At 41.3% G+C, this 20886-nt stretch overlaps 5 protein-coding genes and 1 long non-coding RNA gene across 8 annotated transcripts; 2 read left to right on the forward strand and 4 right to left on the reverse strand.

Annotated features, from left to right (window-relative positions):
* Window positions 1-1613, forward strand: LOC108152227. 3 transcript variants are annotated; one of them, XR_004473873.1, is made up of 5 exons: window positions 1-206; window positions 271-304; window positions 421-579; window positions 634-695; window positions 787-1613. It is a non-coding gene; the product is annotated as an uncharacterized LOC108152227 (long non-coding RNA). The 3 variants fall into 3 exon arrangements; XR_001774806.2 differs by having other exon boundaries at window positions 31-206; window positions 421-575; window positions 787-1610; XR_001774804.2 differs by having other exon boundaries at window positions 32-206; window positions 421-695; window positions 787-1609.
* A 6171-nt stretch (window positions 1614-7784) lies between these two features.
* LOC108150993 (mediator of RNA polymerase II transcription subunit 19-like) lies at window positions 7785-9115 on the reverse strand. The gene is made up of 2 exons (XM_017279347.2): window positions 8973-9115; window positions 7785-8896 (listed from the first exon to the last, which is right to left on the reverse strand). Exons 1-2 carry the CDS (start codon window positions 9012-9014, stop codon window positions 8078-8080), a joined length of 861 nt encoding a protein of 286 aa, XP_017134836.1. The 5' UTR covers window positions 9015-9115; the 3' UTR covers window positions 7785-8077.
* Window positions 9116-9615: 500 nt separating this feature from the next.
* LOC108151364 (protein germ cell-less-like) lies at window positions 9616-10315 on the forward strand. The gene is made up of 2 exons (XM_017279928.2): window positions 9616-9868; window positions 9932-10315. Exons 1-2 carry the CDS (start codon window positions 9810-9812, stop codon window positions 10131-10133), a joined length of 261 nt encoding a protein of 86 aa, XP_017135417.1. The 5' UTR covers window positions 9616-9809; the 3' UTR covers window positions 10134-10315.
* Window position 10316: 1 nt separating this feature from the next.
* Window positions 10317-11056, reverse strand: LOC108151355 (mediator of RNA polymerase II transcription subunit 19-like). The gene is made up of 2 exons (XM_017279916.2): window positions 10934-11056; window positions 10317-10858 (listed from the first exon to the last, which is right to left on the reverse strand). Exons 1-2 carry the CDS (start codon window positions 10985-10987, stop codon window positions 10448-10450), a joined length of 465 nt encoding a protein of 154 aa, XP_017135405.1. The 5' UTR covers window positions 10988-11056; the 3' UTR covers window positions 10317-10447.
* Window positions 11057-13073: 2017 nt separating this feature from the next.
* Window positions 13074-13953, reverse strand: LOC108151648 (anaphase-promoting complex subunit cdh1). The gene is made up of 2 exons (XM_017280403.1): window positions 13875-13953; window positions 13074-13813 (listed from the first exon to the last, which is right to left on the reverse strand). Exons 1-2 carry the CDS (start codon window positions 13951-13953, stop codon window positions 13074-13076), a joined length of 819 nt encoding a protein of 272 aa, XP_017135892.1.
* A 2892-nt stretch (window positions 13954-16845) lies between these two features.
* Window positions 16846-18151, reverse strand: LOC108151713 (neurogenic locus Notch protein). Its single transcript, XM_033388839.1, has one exon. It carries the CDS (start codon window positions 18149-18151, stop codon window positions 17003-17005), a length of 1149 nt encoding a protein of 382 aa, XP_033244730.1. The 3' UTR covers window positions 16846-17002.
* Window positions 18152-20886: the final 2735 nt, after the last annotated feature.

The raw sequence follows: 20886 nt of genomic DNA on the forward strand, positions 1-20886 counted from the left end.
CGATACTATCGCAGTTGATTATATCGATGCTGACATCGACTTTTTCCAGCTGTGAACAGAGCACGCGCAAATGGTTCGATTCGAGTCGCAGTTGTATCAGTTTTATCAAAGTTTTGTCAGATTTATCCAACAACTGGCTTAAATTGTATCTCAACTGAGATGTCATGGTTCAATGTGAACAAATATAGAACATCCCAAAGGAAAGAGTGAGTAGAAATCAATCAACAATAGCCAGAAATAATTGAGACTTCTGCGTGCTTCTGTTCTAAGGTGTGTGCAGCCTGTTTCTTTCGGTATTCCGGTGGTAAGAGAATGTTCGATTGATTCACACTTGAATTTCAACTAACAAAACAATTCCGATAATCTGAACTAATCCTGCCCATCCGATGGCTTAACATTTCAAATGTTGCGGAAGTGAAGGCTAAATTGCGCCCCAGTGGGCCAGTGGACTTGCCCCAAAGAAGAAAATGGATTCACCGAGCCAACCTAGGACGTCTCGTTGGAAGAGCGCGTTTTCGAAAGCAACTCAACTGAATCTACAGGCGGAAACCAAAAGGATGACCAGTTGCCAGACAGTTTGTACGACAAATCAGCTGAACCGCAAATTATTTTCGTGTTATTTTTGTTATCCAGGAGCCTAATTGAGATGCGAATGGTTTGAGCTGTGGTTGAGTACGGGAGGAGCCTACACGAAAGTAAGTTTACTATATCCATAACGAGGGATAAGGAGAATATATAAGGAAATACATTCCACAACCCAATTTATTTTACATTTAATTCTTCCAGTGGCAGGTCAATTGTTCTTGGAAGACCTAATCAGCTCGACATCGCTTTAAGATTTATTATCATATAAGTATGAACATATGACCTTTATTTTATAACAATTTACTGGGCATACGGATGTGTCTTTATTAATTTTTCATTTATAAAAATTTCACTTTAATCTGGAAATCGATTTCAGTAATATTACAACCAACTATGTATCTATTAGAATAGTGATCAAAATGCTTTAAGCCCAGTGATGTATATTAATGGCCGATAGGACGGTGCGATGCGCATTTTAAGAGTACTGCACACGTTCCGTGCTATTAATCAAATGAAAATAAAAAATAGCTATGCACTGCCCAAAAACTTTATCACGAGGCCTAATAATTTGTATTAATAGTATTTGTAAATCAATTGCCATTGCGAACCATTTGCGAGCAATTATTTATTTATGGCCATAAATATCATCCTCTTTGAAATTTGCATTTGTAACCGCTCTCCCTCGACTGGTCTCCTCTGGCCGGGTTTAATCCAAAACCATGCATTCAAAATTGTTATTATTGAATTTTAATTAATTTAACAAATAATGGCTACAGCGGCACAAAAAGACAAACAAACGAGCTCGTGTCAAACTTGAGTAAGGAATTGCAAAATACTCTACAATTCCCAGAGAATCGCACAAAATCAAACAAATTCAAATACTCACTACTGAAATTCTATATTTTGTAACAAAAATTGGTCTTTAAATACTTATTGTACATGCATTTATTGAAAAAATAGCAGTCTTAAATGTTTTTTGTTCTATCTTATTTATTCATTTGTATTTGTATAAATTTGCGGCTTTTGATTCTAAATACCTTTATACTTTTTTGATACCATCAGACAAACAGCAATTGAAGTTTGAATGCAATTTATTCAGTATTATTTCCCAAAAACAATTAGTTGAATTCCTAAAATATTAATTATCCACTATAAAAAAATATATATATATTGATATGATTAAAAAAGATTGTAAGTTTTCCCATTTTGACGATGTGAAATGTTTTCTTGTGTATAGTTCGCATGCACCTACATACATTCATATGATATTTTTTTCCAGCTTATTAGATAATAAGGAAGAATGCCTATATTCCTGCGGGACTGTCGGGTCGAGCGGGTCGTCATGGCGACTAAGGATCTGAGGGATCTAAGAATTCCTCATCTCTCAATTTTCGCATGTACTTTAGTAATACATGCTAACAAGCTTCGTACCTGACCGATTAAAATGTTGACCTGCTTGACATTTAATCTTTTGGTTGATTTTCGATGATACATAAGCCTGAATAGTTATTCCAGAGAAATATATAAATAAATAAATTGGCTTAATGCCTTGTAGGGTGTGCGAAAAGGAAACGAGAGGACAAAAACAACGAAAGGCGAAACAAAAAGAACTGTAATTGATATTTGCTTTATGCACACAGCGAAATGGAAACAGTAAACATTTATTACCATATGGCATATGGCCAGACATTTACTCATATGACTCTTTCCATTCTTTCGGAATCCATACATTAATTAAAAGTGTTTGTTGTGCATCCAATCTGAATATAATTGAAGAAGTTGCCAAAAGAAATCACACCCAAAAAGTTACACCCATTATATAAGCTATAGTTTTGTAAAGAACTTATATACCAATACAAATAGGAAAGCTTAAAAATATGAAATGACCCATAAAGTTTAGAGAAATAACTTGTCATTAATTTGCTTGTTATGATACACATATTATTGTATTTAACATAAACATATTTTTCAATTTTGCATTTCAATTTGAATGAGTATTAACTGGAAAATAATCAATTTAACTTTGCTTAATATTGTATCTTATCTGTTTTAATACTTGTCCTGCTTAAATATTTGTGTGTCAACTTTTATTTACAGCGAAATTCCCAACCACTTTTTAAGGGTTTATTGAATCCAAATACCTTTTGAGGATCCTCTCCAGTTCGAATCTGGAAAAAGTACAATTAACGACCGTGCCATAAAAAGTGGAAACAGAATTCCGGGAATTATTGCGCTCTGTTGATTTTTAACTGCTCTTCAATGGGAAAGATTGGTGGAGCACCCTCCCCTCCCCACCCCTCAGCGCCCTGTCCTTCGTAACTATCTTCCGTTAGTATCCTTTGGTTTTTTACACCCATCGAGCGCTGGGCAGCTGCTGATTTTTTTCTTGAAACATGAATAATGTTGAAATTTAATTATACATAATTCAAACACAATTCCAACGGTGAATCTGTTGGGCAATGCAACAACATTTCACTGAGGAGGAGGGAAGGAGGGGCGGAGTGGATGTGGGATTCACAGTGTGGATGGGTGTGGGTGAGTGGGTGTTAGAGGAAGTGGCTGCCACCAACTACCAGCTACCACCCAGCACCTCCCAGTCTTCTGGACTTCACTTTTTGCGCATTTCCTCACACGCTCTAATTAGTTAAGCGAAGCGTGGGGCCTGGTCATAGCTGGGCGGACGGATGGGTGGTGGATGGTGGTTGAGCATGGAGCGGGTGATGAATAAGTAGTGATGAGAGATGGGGAGGGAGATTGGGGGACAAGCCCGTGCGGTGGTAGCGTACCAGCGGTTGCGTCTTTTGTTAGAATCTGAGCGGTTTTCACGTTGCCACAGCAACAGCAACAGCAGTGCACTGTTTGGCGCTGGGCTGGGGCTGGGACAGAGGAGCCTCATGGCAGGACAATTTTTATCCTATTTGCTTTTATTTCCACAATAATCGCAGAAACAACAGCAGCTGCAGCGCCAGCGGAAGAGTAACCGCCACTCGATTGCCTCGGCCCAAAAAAGACAGAACGATGGGCGGGAAAGAGATGGCGAAAGAGGCAGCCTGGTAGTCTGGTAGATGGGTGCTAAGGTACCTAGCAGCTAGCAATATGCAGCTATATTTCAAAACTATAGCTAAAGCCACGAGTCCATATGGCGATGCTTTCCCCATTTCCCCTTCGTGCCGCCCCATGCCATTGTGCAGCGGTAATTAAATTGCAGCTTGTCCCTTTGTTCGAGTCCACGGCTTTCACGCCTACACACCCTCATGTCCTCAACCCACCCGCACACTTTAAGCCCATAGAGCATACCAAAATTGTGTGAAGAGACAGCAGATATTGCACAGTGAAGATTATAACATACACCGCTCGATCGTTCGCTTTATGTTTACGAAATATTCTTCTTGGCCCATAAAACTGTTTTCTGCGCGAGTAACTGGTATGAAAATCAATGCGGCAGATAAAATAGGAAAAGATATACGAAAAGCAGATCAGAAATTGGTAAATTAATAACTGATTTACCGCATTCCTCTGGCGGTATGGAAACGTGCAGGCGTGACTTGACGCCTCGGAAACCCCATTTTACCCACTGAACTATGGGAAAAAATTTGATTTTTTGCTTTGTAATTTATTTGAAATAGAATGGTAGCAATTGCAACCTTTGGATGAATATTGGTTAGTATTAAGTTGAATTTTTAAAATTAATTTTTAGTGTATTTTTTTTTAAACTTGTTTTTGAAAGTTTTGGTAGTAATGGTCGCGACTGAAGTACGAAATTTTCTTTCGACTTTCTGTCTTTTTTGAGACACTCGTACTTTATTCATGACATCCGTCAACAAGTTAGCCAAAAGTATTTTGGTCTCTCGTACGTATACATAATGATGATGGAAATCATTTCATCTGGCTAGCCAGTTGTTTGGCAGTCCACTGTGGTAGCACTACTTGATCCGATGTCATTCACTCGGTGGCTTGGCTTTCTCCGCAGTAGTGGCCGAATCAGTCAGCACAATTTCTCTGGCCGAAAGGAAGGGGCTGAGTAGATTTTCAATGCATCATCAGCATGATAATTATCAGCACCACTCGTAATTCCTAAACGCTCCACGCCTTGGCACAGTGACCCCTTCGGGCTCGATTTAAGTCGCTTTGCGTTGGTGCAGCTGCCATCAGGGTTGGCCACACTGTGCAGAGAAACAGGAACAATAAAGAGTGCCACAAAAGCAGATGCTGCCAACATCTGAACAGTTCCAGACAATGCACCAGACGGACTTCGGGCCTTCGGACTGCAGCAAGACGGCTGCTGGCCTGAAAATGCATTCGGTAGGCAAAAGCCACCGCAGCAGCAGCTACTTGAAATGGCCGCAAGCTGTCGGCAGCAAGGTTTGCCCAGCTGAGCAAATGCCAACACACATACTCGCATGTACTCGTACATATGAATGTATACGAGTAGATGCCCATATGTATACGAGCAGATACACACCCAGACTTGTACACTGTAAAAGGCAGGATGCACATTGACCAGCCAACTGAGTAGATCGGGTTGGAAGCCAACGAGTGTTAAGCATTTTAATTGCAGGCATTCATTTAGATATGGCTGGAACATTCGTTCTTGCTCTTTACCTTTCAACCTGCAAGCAGCATTGCCCACTCTCTCACGGCTGCCCGATACATAGACTCAAACGCACACACCGGCAGCCAATTGCATAAGCAAAATTGCCCTGGCATTATAAATAAATAATGCTGGATGCATCGGAATCGCCCTTATACCCACCGAACGATACACATACAATGGCAATTGCCATTTCATTAAAACACCTTGCTACACCCTCCATCTCTCTAATATTTCCAAACTATATCCTTCATACTTATAAATCCTTACTTATATATGCTTACATACATATATCCTTAGCTCAGTGAAATATTAAGGGGTTGAATTGCACTTTATCCGAGCCATCTTAAAACATTCAGCTCCAAAGCCTGACCTATGTACCTACAGACTTGGTAATAATTTTGATATTAGAAAAAAATTGGGTAAATTGAGAAAATTGATTGTCAATCCTCATGCTCTTAGAATGTACTTTGCACGAAACAAAAATTAGCTTGTTGGCCGGGTTGAGTAGATCACATCTAAAATCTTTAGTGCATCTACTTTGTAAACAAAAAATATATGGCCTTTCATTTGATTTTTAATTTTCTTCAGTACAATACCTGAATATATATCCACCCAAAGTTAAAGTTTTCCACCATTTTTTATGTACCTTCGATTTTGAACATTTAATTTTGTAAATTTTTGTTTGGAGTGTAATCATAATTTTAATTTATACAAATATAAGTTTAGTTCGACTTTAAGATATTTCATGGTATTTAATATTTGTTCATGAAATAAAAAAGGGGCACACACACACACAATGGTTTCTCTATTGCGGATTTGCAGCTGCAACTTCTTCCGTCTATTACGAGCATTGCTGATGCTGCAGGCAGTAAAACTGCAGCAGTCATCATATTAAAATGCAATTATACAATGGCTTTTGTATGGCCACATCTCCCACTGCGGCTCGCCCTCGAAATGAAACCGCACCTGCCGCAACCCCTTTGAATTGCCTCGTTTCCGGGTCTTTCATTTTTGTCGCTCTCGCGCATAATTTCTACCAATTTATACATATAGATGCATATATATGCACACGCCTACTGTCACGCCTACTGTCACGCCTACTGTCACGCCTACTGCCACGCCTCCCATAGATGGTTGTGTATCTGTGTGTGCTTTGGCTCATAAACGATACGCATTCATTCATCTCTGTGGCACAGTAGGGCCTCTGGTAAAATCCATAACTACTGAACCAATAGAGATATTTTCATAAAATACATATGAAAGAAAACATTTTGAGTAGAGTGAATGCACATGCTGCTCTGAAATTTGGATTTTGTTGTTTTTATATATTTTTTGAATCTATAAAGAACGTTTAATAGTCAGTATGATAATTTGATTTTGAATTTTTAATTTAGTTCATAAAATTCATATTTTTAGTTTTTATTAATTCTGTAAAATACTCGTAAATATATACATGTACGTATATATAACATATACATATGTATGTACATATATGTACGTGCAAATAGAGGTTTCTTGTAGTCCTCGTTTCTCGCTTCCTGTGCGTTCTATGGTATCTCTCCAGTTGGTGGTCAGTGATATTCAATTAAAATTTGATCCTGTGCCAAATTTTCCACTCAATCTCAACCCCAGTAATTTTTTGTTGTTTTTCGTGATTAGTTTTCAGGTTGATTTTCAATTGTATATCTTATATCCATATTTGGGGCAGTCTCTGTCCCATTTCCATATGGAATTCTCTTTGAATAATAGTTTCTTAATTTCTTGCCCACTCTCTATACGATATTCTAGTAGGGAGAAATTCCTCCATTATAATAAATCATAAATTTACTGATATAATAATTGTTCCTAAAATGTTCAAAAAAGATACTACTTGTAGATATTTTCGATCAGAATTTCGTGTTTGTTTATGTGCAAGGTAGCCTTCCAACTTGAAACAATTTAACCAACAAATATGTATAGGGCTTTCTGAGGGCAAGAATTTTTACAGTTGCGTCAAAGTTTATAGGCTCATATAATATACATATGGTAGCTAATGTATGGTATCTAATAAAAAAAAAATAATCATTGTTTGTGGGAGATGTACTTTATGGGATCGGAAACGCTTCCGTCAGCCTAGTACATACGTCTGGCCGCTTATCAAAGCAAAGGGGAGTCGGGACAAACTTTGGTACTTCCCTCGACGGACCCCGCCCCTTTATCCTTGGCTCGTCTTGTGGCGTTGCAAATTTGAGCGTGCAAATGTTAAGTTGTCCCCTCCCATGCCAGAAGCTTTTGGTAGAGAAACTTGGAGCGGACTCGCCGCCTTTTGTGCCAACTTGACAAACTAAAAATGAAAAAAGTTTCTTCTATGCGGCGCCTTTTTCAATATCCTTTTCCTCACTCCATTGCTTCTGCTTTTTCCGCTCCCAGTGTTTTACCACAAAAAGCATACAAAGACGAGGACAGAGATGGAGCGCAAGCGGGAGCGGGAGCACATGAAGAGTCATGACGTGTCCGTGGAGCCATGACGACGGCTCAACGTATCGATTGTGATTTTGGTCTGAAACTTGAGACCTCGCTTAGGCAGAGAATTTGTGTCCAAGGTGCATGATTTTTGAGGGAAATACATTTTCTGGACTGAATGCGAAGCTATTATTTTTATTTTTAAACATATTATAGGAACTATAGAAAAGGTGGCCTGAATATTTGAAAAGCATTTGCATATTATTAACAGTTTAGTTTCTAGTTTCAAATTGCAGCTCCTGATAAGTCTGTCTGCTAGTTACCGGTTCATCTGATGAGAATTCAAAGGACCATAGAATATACCGGCCCCACCTTCAGCTCAGCCTCAGCATAGGTATACTTCGACCACCAGTCGACACACTCCACTATGATCGTTTGCGATCAGCTGCTGTCTCATCATTGTCTCTTCGAATTCTTTCGCTTCTTTCCGAGAGCCGTCACGCAATATTGCAACAGTTTTGATGGTGAAACCCCTTGGCTGGATTGCTGGGTCACACTATTTCCGCGCTTGTTCTTCTCGGAAGTTTTGGCACTGTTTTCCTTGGATTCTTTCTTCTCTTTTTTTTTCCCTTGGCCACCGTTGGCATTATTCTGCTTTCGCTTCATAGAAATACTCTTTATGGGCTCCTTGCATAGGTCTGCTGCCTGTTTCTTTGCTATACCGCCTCCATGCTGTTTCTCCATGATCTTCTGATTTTTATTTGAATAATTGCTCTTCTCTTTAGTGTCCAGTACCGCAGAGTTTGACAGCGTTGATGCCTGTACTGTAGTTGAAGTGGGACCACCTCCTTGGGTGTAATGTAGGCTTTGCTCCTTCCAGAAGGAAGGCAGTTTACCGGGATGCAGTCGAAAGCCATCCAACTGTTTATTCAATGGACGAATCCCCTTTTTGTGCGTTGGCGGACTCTTCACCACGCTTCCCAGTGTACTGTTCCTCACCGGTTGAGTACTGAGCTCCAGTACTTCAGGAATGGCAGGCAGAAAAGAGCTTAGCGATTCCTGAATATTCTCTTTCCTGAGTTCGTAAAGCGCCTGCTCGAGGCCGAATTTGGTCAGCAAGTCCTGGTCACCTGTAAGTTCAGCCTTGGTTGGTGGCTCCTTGAACAAGTAGAACGGCTGCGACTGCGCGTTGTTCGGTCTATTGCGCCCAAAATTTGGCGTCATCGTCGGCGAGGTAATATCTCGGCTGCAGGGGGCTGTTGATTTTGGTGAACTCTGCATTGAAAAATGAAAAGACTTTCATGATAAAGGCCGGTGTATTTCCCAAAGCGAGGGTTATCTTTAACTTTACCGTTGAATCAGTGATTTCCAAATTCGGATCAATGGACGCCATCAGAAAATGATTTTGACGAGCTTAATTTTATTTTGCTACAAAGAAAACCGAATGAAAAAATCCCACATAACCACAAAAAGACAGGGTGACCAGGGTCGCTAAGGACAATGTGACCGTACACTGCAGTAAATGCCAAATATGATCAAATAGCCATAGCTTCGATATTAAAAGCACTAACCATACAGTATATACTGTATATATATACTGTAGCCTTTTAACACTGCCACAGCTGATGGGGAAAGCCACAAAACTTTTTAAATCAATCAAATTATGGAAAAAAAACATGAAAATGGACGGAAGAGACTTTATACTTTTATATATTTATTATTTTCAGCCCTTTCTATTTTAGAATTTTCTGGCTTTCTTCCTCACACCATGAAAAACATCTAATTATCAAATTGGTTTAAAGTATTATTGAATGCAAATTTATAGCTACTTAATTAATCAAAATAAAAAGATGTTTGTTTAAGGATTATGTGCATATTTTTCATTTTAATCTTCTCTTTTCTGTTGTTAAATGTTGTGGAATTATTACATTAATAGCGTTAAATAATTCAAGAAAATCATATATTAATGTGCACATCTGTTTTTATTAAAGTTTAATTTCCCTGAGTCGCCGATAAAAGTAATTTACTTTGAGCGGCAGCCCTGTCAGCTGTTTACACTATTCCGCAGATGTCTTCTGCCTCTTAATTCTAGCAGTGTTCCAGAAGTTTCGCAAGCAATTCCTCCCGAATCACTACATCGAATTGAGGACTGTTTAGAACGATAAAATAACACCCAAGGAGTTCATGTATGCTCACATCCACAGCTCGGGACGCCCTGCTGGGAATTAACCACGGCCAAGAGGAGAGGTAAGACCATTGGCAACTCTCAAGATGATGGATGTTGATTCTCCATTTTCCGTATTTCCACAGGAGTCTGCGGCAGTTGAACGACGACCAGTTCTTGGATAACTGTATGCGCATTGGCCACGTGCGGATCGATCCGGTATACCAGACATGGCGCTGGATGGGTTTCAATTTCGGTAGGGGTCTTACACTCATCGTGGACTCGCGCAGACTGAAACTCATGCACCATTACCATGGTGCACCAGTCCAACAGCCTATAGCGATTTAGCAGTAGCCGTACAGATGTGCATCCACCAGTAGTACTAGAACTACCATAAGCACTACAGCCAACATGGACTCGGGCAGAAGACCCATGGCCCATGTCGAGCTTCTCTGCCGTTGTCTCATGCTTGGGCTAAGCCCAATTTGATTTCTGTTCTGAATTTTGTAAGGCCTACAATAAGCGTTGCTATCAAATGTATGATTTATGTATTTATCAGCTGTTGCGCGCTATCGTTATTTGTGTACATTTCTTATATGTAGTTCTTGTAGCACTGTCGGATATCCCACTTCTCCAGATATGCGCTGGGTCGCTGTTTATACTTAGTGCTTCATGTTCTCCTTTGACTGATTAGGCTCGTCGTCAGCCCAACTCTGCAAGCGAGCGCCTTGGTTGTCGTTAGAGTAAAGCTTTTCCAGATATTGGCCCGTCAACGGTCCGGGTTGCAGGCTAAAGCCAGCCAGCTGCTGTTCAGTCAGCGGACGAAGCACGTGACCAAAAGTAGGCGGATTGATCACCACGCTTTCCAGGGTACTGTTATCGACGGTTTTTGGCAGAAAAGAGGCTAGCGATGCCTCAGATAAATTCTCGACGGTCTTCATTAAGGTGTGCTCCGTGTGTGCTGGCTCCGGCAGTGGTTTAATGGAAACGTATCGCACTTTTCGTGGCGGCTCATCCTCCGAATCGTCGGAGTCTACCACTGGCGAGTGGTTGGAAAAAGATGCTGGTGGGGGCTACATTGAAAAAAGATGAAATTTGTGTATTACGGCCAAGATTTCGACCACTAGAGCGCTTGCATGCAACATTACCAACAAATCCTTAATCTCCTGAATAAGAGGAAACCATTCTCTCGATGAGTTCATTACTAATTTTTTTACGGCGGCAAGCGATTGCAAATAACTTCAATATGCTATTTCTGTTCTGCTCTTATGCCAGCTGTTCTTAGGCTTTATGGTATTTTTTTTCCAGACTTATGGTCTGGCAGCTCTGTGTACAAAATAGTAGGGGCACCCTTTACGCTATTTGTAATTCAAATTGAGTTGATGATATAATCAAATCAAAAACATTTCGCTATTATTATTATTATTACAGATCCCTGTGTAGTCCCTAAAATCAGGTGCGAGATTCACGGAGCTCGAAAAAAAATCTCCGAAGTCACTTATATTTATTAGGACAAGAGTAAATTACGGCTTTTGCCGTCTACTTTTTGGTAATGTGCAGGATGAGCAAGGAAGGATATTTTCTGACGCCCAACGGGAGTCCGTTGTCGAGGCTGCTGGGCCGGGAAACATCATTATATGAAGTGTGGCAGTGGGCGTCTGCCCAGAATCTTGGCTTCTACATCGTCGGAAATGCTATGTTTTCCTTCCGTTTCCCTTCAATCACTTCTATTTTGCTTGTTTGTTATTCTGTGGGCCTGAGGGTTCAACCTTTCTTGTTTCCTTAAGCTCTTTTTGGGACGATCGACAACGGGGCAATATGCTACCTGTTGAAGATCTTGTCTGTCCAGTTCGCTCCAATTCTGATCAGCCGATGTGCACTGACCTCTAACCCGAAGAAGGTTCATCAGAGCGAATCAATCGACGGAAACCAGTTCTTGGTCTGCCGCCCCGCTCGACCCACACGGTATCTGGTTTCATCTAACCCGACACAACCAAGCCCCACAGCACCAAGTCAAGCAGTAGACGCGGGTTCAATTCCCCCGATGCTGTCCTTTCTCTTTATTGTTTCGGCTTCTCGCTATTTATGCGTAATTTGCCAATTTTCACAAATTTCTTGCATTGAAAATGAGTATAAGTATTTGCAGAGGGGGGCAAAGTCTGCTGCCCTGAAGAGGCACAAAGGCAGACAAACGAACAATCGGTCCGTGCCAGGGCCACGGCCTGGGACAGGTCCTTTATTTCACTCCTTTCCCTTGAGTGCCATGGCACCTTGGGTCCGGCTCCGCGCCGCGTCACGAGTTCATGAGCGTGCCAGACATCCTTGAACTTGCCACAGCCAGGATATCGTGTTCGCATATTTTGTCTGCCCTTTTCCCCCCTTCTTTGTATATATACTGTATGTATGTATATGTAAGTATATGTATAACGTATATACTTAGAATGCTGCGCCAAGTAGTTGACTTGGCCTAATCCAAACCGTTGCCAGAGCTACATCTCCCTCTGTTTTAACAATTGTTCTTCAAGGAGAAAAGGGATTTTCGGCGTCCGCTGTCTTTTTTCCAGTTCGACGCGAAAACTTTCAGGGTCAACAACATTCTATCTACAGTATTTTTTATATGCATATACATAGACATACTCAAATATTCAAAGTGAAATCTAAAATTTCTTAAACATGACAAGAGTGGATTTAATTTTCCACATGCCTTTTTACCACATGAAAGCCTACATTTTTCAGTGAATTTAAATGTCTTGTATCTAAGGGGTTTTCCCAAAGCCTGTGTCTAAGGAGTTTTTCTCAATGTTTCACAAAAGTCAGATCAGACATCTAATTTCAAATATCAAAGATGAGCAAAACTTTAAGTATCTTTCATAGAATATTCAACATCCTGCTTAACTTAAATCTTCAAAGCTATTAAGAAAGAACAACCTGAAACCTGTTCAAATGCTGCGAGAATTGTGTGTGAAATCGAATCTGTATAAAAATCCCCGGGAGCAGAAACCTGTTTTCTAATTTCTTAGAATAATTGTAAAAAAAACTTCACAACATTTTCTAAGTCCAAAAATTCTATCTAAATTCTCACAAGATATTTTTTATAATTAAAATCATTCAAAAAGTAACAAGAAATTTCTTATTGAAAATTGAATCTTTTAATTGCAAAGAAAAATATATATTTATTTATTTATATATATGATTTCTATTTTCTCTGCTTACACCTATCGATACATCACTTATGCACTAGAAGAAAAAAAAAATATATATTTAGGTATGTTTCAATTGGTGGATTCTTTAGTTGGTCAGCTGCAGACGTCGCCAGATGCGCTGCAAACGCGAGTCGGAGACAGACTGAGTCCCAGCCCCAGGGGAGTGCTCATTGTGGTAGGGCTCGATGAAATTGACTGCCGATTGCCTCTGCTCGTTCCCCGAATTTGAGTTTCTCTGATGCTGGTTCTTTAGATTCTTCTTCTTTAGCTGTCGCTTCAACTTGTTCACCTGCTGGGGCTTGTGGACGTGACGATGATGATGGGTCTTCTTGGAGCGGAGCTGATGCTGCTGCTGTGCCTGAAAGTTCTTCTTTAGCTTGATCTTCTGCTTGTATGTTTTGGGAAGCGATTGCTTTCGCTGTGGCAGAGTTCCGGCTAAATGGGCTTCATCTGGTGGTAAGTCCAAACCATTTTGGACATCTAGTCCGGTCATCGTGGGTACTGGAAGCTCTAAGACTTGCTCATCTTCCGACTTTCTGTTCTGCGATCGATCCAGGGATCTGGCATTATTGTTCGTCGTTGTTGTGGTGGTCGTTGTGGTGGTGGTTGTGGGTGTGGGCGTGGCAGTTGTGGTTGTGGTCGAGCTTGGCTGAGTGATCACTATAACATTGTCGCTGGGCGGCTGCTGGAACATGCCCCGCAAGAGCATGAATTTCTTCAGAAAATCTCGACCACTGCCCACACTCTCTGGAGCTGGGACTGGAGCTAGAGTCGCAGCTGAGGTGGAGCCAGCACTTCGTCCTTGCATTTGGGGCAGGCGATAACCTTTGGGGGGGGAAAAAGGATACAGATTAAGGCGCAAGCTTATGTCTGGACATTGACTCACCGCTTCGTCGAGCATCGCTGCTGGCAGCCAGCATTGTGAGGCCGAACAGCAGGGAAATACCTCTTTGAGGGATCTTCATGCTGCGAGATTTCCTGGCACAATGTTTGCCCCATCTATGGAGACGTCGCCTCTTATAAGTTGGAACCTCAGAGTGCAATTAAAAAATTTCACCCGCCTTGCGTGATGATGATGTCGATGATGATTCTGACATGCAATCATTATAAAAGGTAGAACGGGAAGTCTGTATCAGTGTCTAGGTTGGGCCTGCCTGTCATGTATCTATCGGATGCCGAAGTGAAAGTTCTCTCTGGTAGAATTGTATATGAATATCTATATATGTTTTTGCTTGTGTGTGTGTGTAGTAAATCAAATCTAATAAACTCGACAATAAACATGCGTTTTCACATAAATCTGTGGCGGGCAAATGGAAAAACTCGTGCAAGCGTATCTCAAAGATACTACTCGGCACAGGCAGGGCAGCAGGGAGGAAAACATTGCTCTGTATATTCGTACTGCATAAATAAATAAACGAATTTGTGTTCCAGCCTCCATGGCAGACCCCTGCCAGGCTATAGCCTGGTTGTAGCCTGACAAGAGCTATCTACATATATATTTTTATGCACATATTTATATTACATGACCAGTCTCAGTCTCTGTCCGAGTTTCGGTCTCACAATCTCACTTACTGTATCCGTGGCAGTATCTGTATCTGAGGCCCAGCACCGAGTACGAGAATGAGCATGAGTATCCGTATCTGTGGCAATGTGGCTATGTGGCTATGTGGCTCTCGCATACTGCTGAGTGTGGAGCTGAGTGCGTGAGACGCACAAGGCAAATAACTTTAACATAATTCACTTAAATCTTTTTGTTTTAATCTTGAAAAGTGTTTCCCACAGAACTTACTCTTACTCTCCCACACTTTCTCACACTCAAACTCGCACGCACTCGCACGCACTCGCACTCGCACAAATACAGTTCTGACAAGTACAAAGATCCCTGAGATACTCAGATACTTGGGGGTTCCGACTACGACTACTACTACTACTACTACTACTACTCCTACTACGTGTGTCTGTATCTGTCTGTTCGTGTCGAGCAGCTTTCAACTTTAACACCCAAGTCGCAAAATGTTTTTCTGTAATCATCCAAAGTGTTGTGTCAATAGCTCGACGTTCCTTAAACTCCTCGTCGGATATTTGCTGTTATCATTATTATTATTTTTGCTTTAACACTTGCGGTCTGCCACTGTCGGAAAACGTATACTTACTCGTCCGAGTACGAGTATCTATGGGTCAAGTGCGTCTGTGGGGTACGAGTACGGGGGATTTTCGATTTTCAATTGCCATCGGAAAATGCTTTTATTATTTTACCTAAAAGGCTCCAGTTGTCGCCGCCTTCCGCCTTCCGCTTTCTTCTTTAACTTGTAATTAACTGAAATTAGCATATGTTCCCGGAATGTATTTTGATTTAACGAAAAGGGCATATAGAGGCTCTTTTCAATTATCAGATTAACTTTTGCCTTGGAAGATATTATGCTTATATAACCTATTCGATAGAAACAGTATTTAAAATAAATTTACAAGCAAAAGTAAGCTTAAAAGAAATTTAAAATGCCAATTAAAATTGCACCCAAATGTTTATATATATTTAGCATATTTTCCTTTTGATGTACATAACATACGTATGTATTCTTAAGTCTCTTCACCATATCCCATCCCAAATGTAATCAATAATTTAATATGCTCTGCTCTGTTAAAATGTGTCTTTGTGTCTGTTATTTTTAAGCAATTCAGTTCAATCTTCAGTTATTATCTTGCTTGCATTTCTGATTAAATATATCTACGAGTGTCCTGGTTCTGCTCTGCTTGTGGGTCAGAATATGCTGATGTTTGGCACAAAATTCAATTATAGAATTTTCTATTAACTTAAAAGCTTCTTATATTTATTTAATTTGTTATTGTGTCTCACTTTGGTTTGGTTGTTGCCTGCCGCAGGAGCATAACGACTATAACGGCTGGAGGGAACTATCTGTTTGTATTATTGACACAGGGACAGGGACAGAGACAGAGACAGACAGCTTAGAAACCAGGCATTGCGTAAGAATGTTGCCATCAATTAGACACATCCCCAAAAGGGGGTCAGTCAGGGGGCGACCCAGAGGTACACCCAGGAGTAGAAAACTAAGTGGAAGCAGCCGCCTGCCTTCGTTTGCCATTTTCCCCATTTTCATTTTCATTTCCATTTGCTATTTTCTATTTGATAATTCTTCATTTGCCCAGGCCTCCTCATTCTCCCCGCAAACATTTGCCAGATAATTTGACAGTCTGGCACTCGAATGCACTCGTCCCTCCATCTCCCGCTCCCGATTCCGATCCCGCTCCCTCTCAATCTCCCTTTAGCTTTGTTGAGTGATTGAATTGTTTTTAGAGCAAATTAAAGTTGATCTACTTGACGCATCTTTTTCATTGGACAATCGCTTGGAAGAAGGCTTCCACTTTATCTGAGTCTGAGTCTGAGTCTGAGTCTAGGTCTGGGTCTGGGCTTTGGCGTCTGACTTTGGCTGTTGGCTGAAAGTTTTAGCCTGGGAGCATGTAAAATGTTTATGGCTAATAAGCAAAACTCCTCACAAATTGAAAAGTTTTCCATCCGGGCAATGGAAAAACTTATCAACTTAATATTATTGGGCGCAGGAGTAGAAAAAGACATAGACGTAGCCGAAGATAAAGATGAAGAGTTTCGTTTGTATAAAAAAGTTTTGCATTGCACTTCTTTATTTTTTGCTTGTTCTTTTTTTATTTAAATTAAGACGGAGCTTGTTCGAAAGAGATATAGTTATCTTTAACTGATTATAGATTTTGGCAGCAGTTGTGCTACTAGCTATGATAAATAAACTATTCGTAGAGCTGCTGTAATTCCAATTAAAGTTCTGCTATTAAAAATACCATTTTCTGTGTAGTCCAGAAGAAGATGATCTAGTTTTATTTCGATTACGTATTCTTTTCCATTTGCTTTTAAATTTATAAAAAAAAAGTGCTTAGATAGATAGAAAGACATTTCCATTTGCTAGATCTCCTTTCTCATAGGAGGACAGAGTTCCGGGGTCCGAGTGCCGAGTTCCGAGTTCCGCCTCAAAGATACTGCACTCGACGAATATTCTGGGCAAAGCTCTGCAGCTGCTTCCTCCTCATCATGGGACGCTGCCTCAGCCGCTGGCCCAAGCGGCCAAAGTCCGATGGTGCCATCGATGGGGTGTCACTAGCGCCATTGGTCAGAGTCTCAATGAGGTCCTCGGGCTCGGAATTGTCAGCCATTGGCACGGATAAATCCTCTACGATAGGCCGCTCCTGCTCTCGCTCTCGGTCCTGCTCCCGCTCTCGCTCCTGCTCCCGCTCTCGTTCCTGCTCCCGCTCTCGCTCCTGCTCCCGCTCTCGCTCCCGCTCCTCGTTCTCTCTGATGGGGATGCTGGCCAGCTGGCGGAACATGCGCAGGTTGAGTGGCACGTAGCGTACCTCGTTGCCAATGGTAATGGGCACTAGTGGAACGCCATTGCCAAATCCAGAACCACCGAATCCAGTAGACAAACCGCTGAAACCTCCAGCCAATCCTCCGTCCAAACCTCCTCCTAGACGTCCATCCAAGGCTGACCCATAGAGAGCAGCCTCATTCCATCCATACAGGCCGGCGGAGTATGGCAGAGAGGACGCCTCGTCCTGGCGCGTGCGGAAATACGTGCTTCCCGGATATGCGATCGGGCTGCGAATGAACTCTCCAATACGGGTGCCCGCCGCTGCAGCAGCGGCCGGATTGGTAGCCGTGTTGTTTATGATGTTGTTATTGGTATTGGTGATATTTGGAACACTACCCGCTTGTATTACAACGAATGTGGTGCCACCGCTACTGCCACCGCTGCTGCCACCATTTTTCCCATTAAAGTGGCCCAGCCATGAGCGGCCGCCATTTACGTCGCTCTGACTCCGGGGCTGATAGCGTTGCAGGAACTGGGCTGGACTCAGGCCGGGCGACAGAAGAAGTATCTGTTGCAGCTGTTGATCAGCCACCAAATCATCCTCAAAGCCCACATCCACATTTCCAATGAGTCGGGGCTCCGGGGCTTCGTTGGGATGATCCTGGCTGGTCGGAGGTTTCTCGGGGAACTGGAACTGCCACAGAGGCATGCTGTAGCCATATGCCTGCCTGGGTGCTGCGCTCCTGGCCCATATGCTGTGCGCACTCAGCACAGTCGCCACGAGCAGAAGAAGACTCCTCTGGATATACATATTCGTTGAGGGAACTTTCTGACTGAATTGTCTGTGCTTGAAGTGAAGAGTTTGTCTTTCAAATGACTGTGCACGTTCGGTGGACAGGGTGGCGCTTTTATAGGCTAACAGCGGCTGCTCCAGTTCGACCAGCAACCAGCGGCCAGCGACCAGCGCCCAGCCCTAATGAGCCTCAATTTATCCGTCGGTTATCGCTGACGCTTATCACAGTTTGCAGAAAATTTCGCGCTTTCATCGCGATTAAATCCATTAATCTCGCTTCGCTTCGACTTGTTCTTGGCTTTTTTCGCTTCTGCCTTGACTGTGGGCTGGGCTTCTACTACTTCTGTTTTTTACTGGCCTTCTTCCTTGGCTGACTGGCTGGCTTATTAGTTTGGCTCGAGCTGATGTTAATTACACGTGCCTCGGATAAGCCAAATTAATGGGATCAGTTTGGAGGGGATATTCTCTTTTTCGGTGGGTGTGAGTGGAATCACTTAAGCAGTATTCATTTCATTTATGTATACATACTCGTATGTATGTCCCACCACCAATATGCAAAGTGGAAACCTCCAAACACTATTATTGTTCAAATTCTGCCCAGTTTCTGAGATCCACTGTGACAGTATTTACCGATTGCAAGGATTTTTTAAATCTTAATTTGATGATGTTTTTTTGTTTATTTTTTCCTTAAATAGTTTCCTCTGCAGATTTGACTGGAACTGTATGACACAGTAACAGGAGGCGGTTATTATTTATACATTAATGAAGGGATAATATTTGATTATATCAAAAAAGCGAAGATTTATTGCAGATATCGTATTTACCAGTACCTAATCGGATTTCCTTTTTTTTAATTTAAATTATGTATTCTGCTGGATATTATTCAACTGCTTTTGTGCACCATTATGCAAGCTTGTATTTCAAACGGAAGTATAAATGGGAACTCCACTGTATTCCTCCAAATGATTTGTTGGAGAAATGTTCTGTAGAAAAATTTAACAATAAGTTTTGAAAATATAAGCGAACTTTTCATTTTCCTTGAAGAACCACTAGCAATGAAGCTTGTTGATTCTTCGACTTGGCAAGATAGTCATCATAATTCGAACTGATTGGTGATGTCACGTAGACACGACTCCTCTCTGGTAAAAATATGTATGGTAAATACATACATATCCGGGATATTACGCTAGAAATTAGAAGAATGAATGAGAGACCTACGCTAAATAGATCAAAAAGTCAGGAAGGCTAGAAGATTTTCTAGTTTATCCGATTTGATGCGAAAGAAAGTTCTGATTAATTTGAATATAGCAAAGAAAATAATCAGATATTAAGCTCAACTACCATTTAGTTCATACAGTGTGAAATTTGAGCCGAAAGTGCGTCAAATATTCATCATTTTGTCATTCCCATGTCTCACAGATTCCTCTAGTGTTTTTGTGCAAGTAGCCATGACTTCCACTAAGAAAATATTTTCAAATATTTCTCACTTCTGGCGTTACCATCTCATACTCTCCTGCTCTGCTTCCCACTCTGCAAATATACTCTTTGGCAGTTTGGCCTAAATCGGAGGCAATACTCGTATAAGCCGTATGCATATAGACCCGTTCATATTTCTATGAATTTCTAGAATTTCTTATTCATTTCATTTCATTTTATTTCGTGCAAGACAAATAAGTATTTTGTTGCACTTCTTGCGAGAGTTGGCAATTTTGTTATGCCATTTTCATGGTAGAAGAGTTCAAACTGAGTCTCACTCGATCTCTCTCTCTCTCTCTCTCTCTCTTTCCGTATGACCATGTCCGTCTCCGTCCCCGACTCTGTCTCCACTTCTGTCTCTGTCTTTGTCAGACTGTTTGTGGCTGTCTTAGCCCCCGTGTGTTTGTGTTGGCCCAATGTGTCAAAGTCAACTTGGCAAAAAAGTTAGCTTTTTTATTATTTTGTTGCTGTCTGTCGTTCGTTGCTCGTTCGGTTCGTCGTCGTCGTCGTCGTCGTTGTTGGGCTCTTTTTGAACTTGCCGCTTGCCGCTTTTTGGCTTTTCTCTGTCTCTACACGTATGTATGTGTGTATCTATCTTTCTAGCCTTTGATTCTGCTTCTTTATTTTCGCTATCTCCATGTTTTTTCTCCACTTCTTTGTGCAGCTTTTAGAATGAGGGGGAAACGGTTGAGAGTAGAGCCAGCAAAAATATTATAGAAAATATTTTAGAACTGCATACTTTCCGGCGCTAGGCCAATAAAGAAACAAACGGGTGTTTTGGGCAGCGACAGATGCAACAATCTTCGAGACACTCAGCCTTTGATACGCTATTGTTACTATGGAGCGTAGCTCTCTAGTCTATTTTATAAAAAAGTGTTTCGTAGTCGTCCGATATTTTACTCATATCGACGCGAGCGAAGAGAGTGAGCGGGGGTTGGTTCACGAGCGAAGAGAGTCCTATAGTAGGAGAATCTTTGGAAAGTCTTCTATGAAGACTTTCTTTTGATGAGGTTTACTCTATAAAAACATTGATATAGTGATCCGACCTAAACCTATGTGGTTCTTATATTTCGTGGAACCAGAGGTATGGTCTGGACGCACAGGCAACTCTTTGGAGGTATATATTGCAAGCATTTCATCATAATTTAAACAACTTTTGCAAGGGTATACAAAAAATGTATATTACACGAAACAAATGGAACGATTTTCAGGAAAGATGAGATAAAAAACCAACGTATGTATAGTACATAGATAGAGAGTGAGAGCAAATAGCGAAT

This window comes from Drosophila miranda, chromosome XL, assembly GCF_003369915.1.
Source record: "Drosophila miranda strain MSH22 chromosome XL, D.miranda_PacBio2.1, whole genome shotgun sequence".
Classification (NCBI taxonomy): domain Eukaryota; kingdom Metazoa; phylum Arthropoda; class Insecta; order Diptera; family Drosophilidae; genus Drosophila; species Drosophila miranda.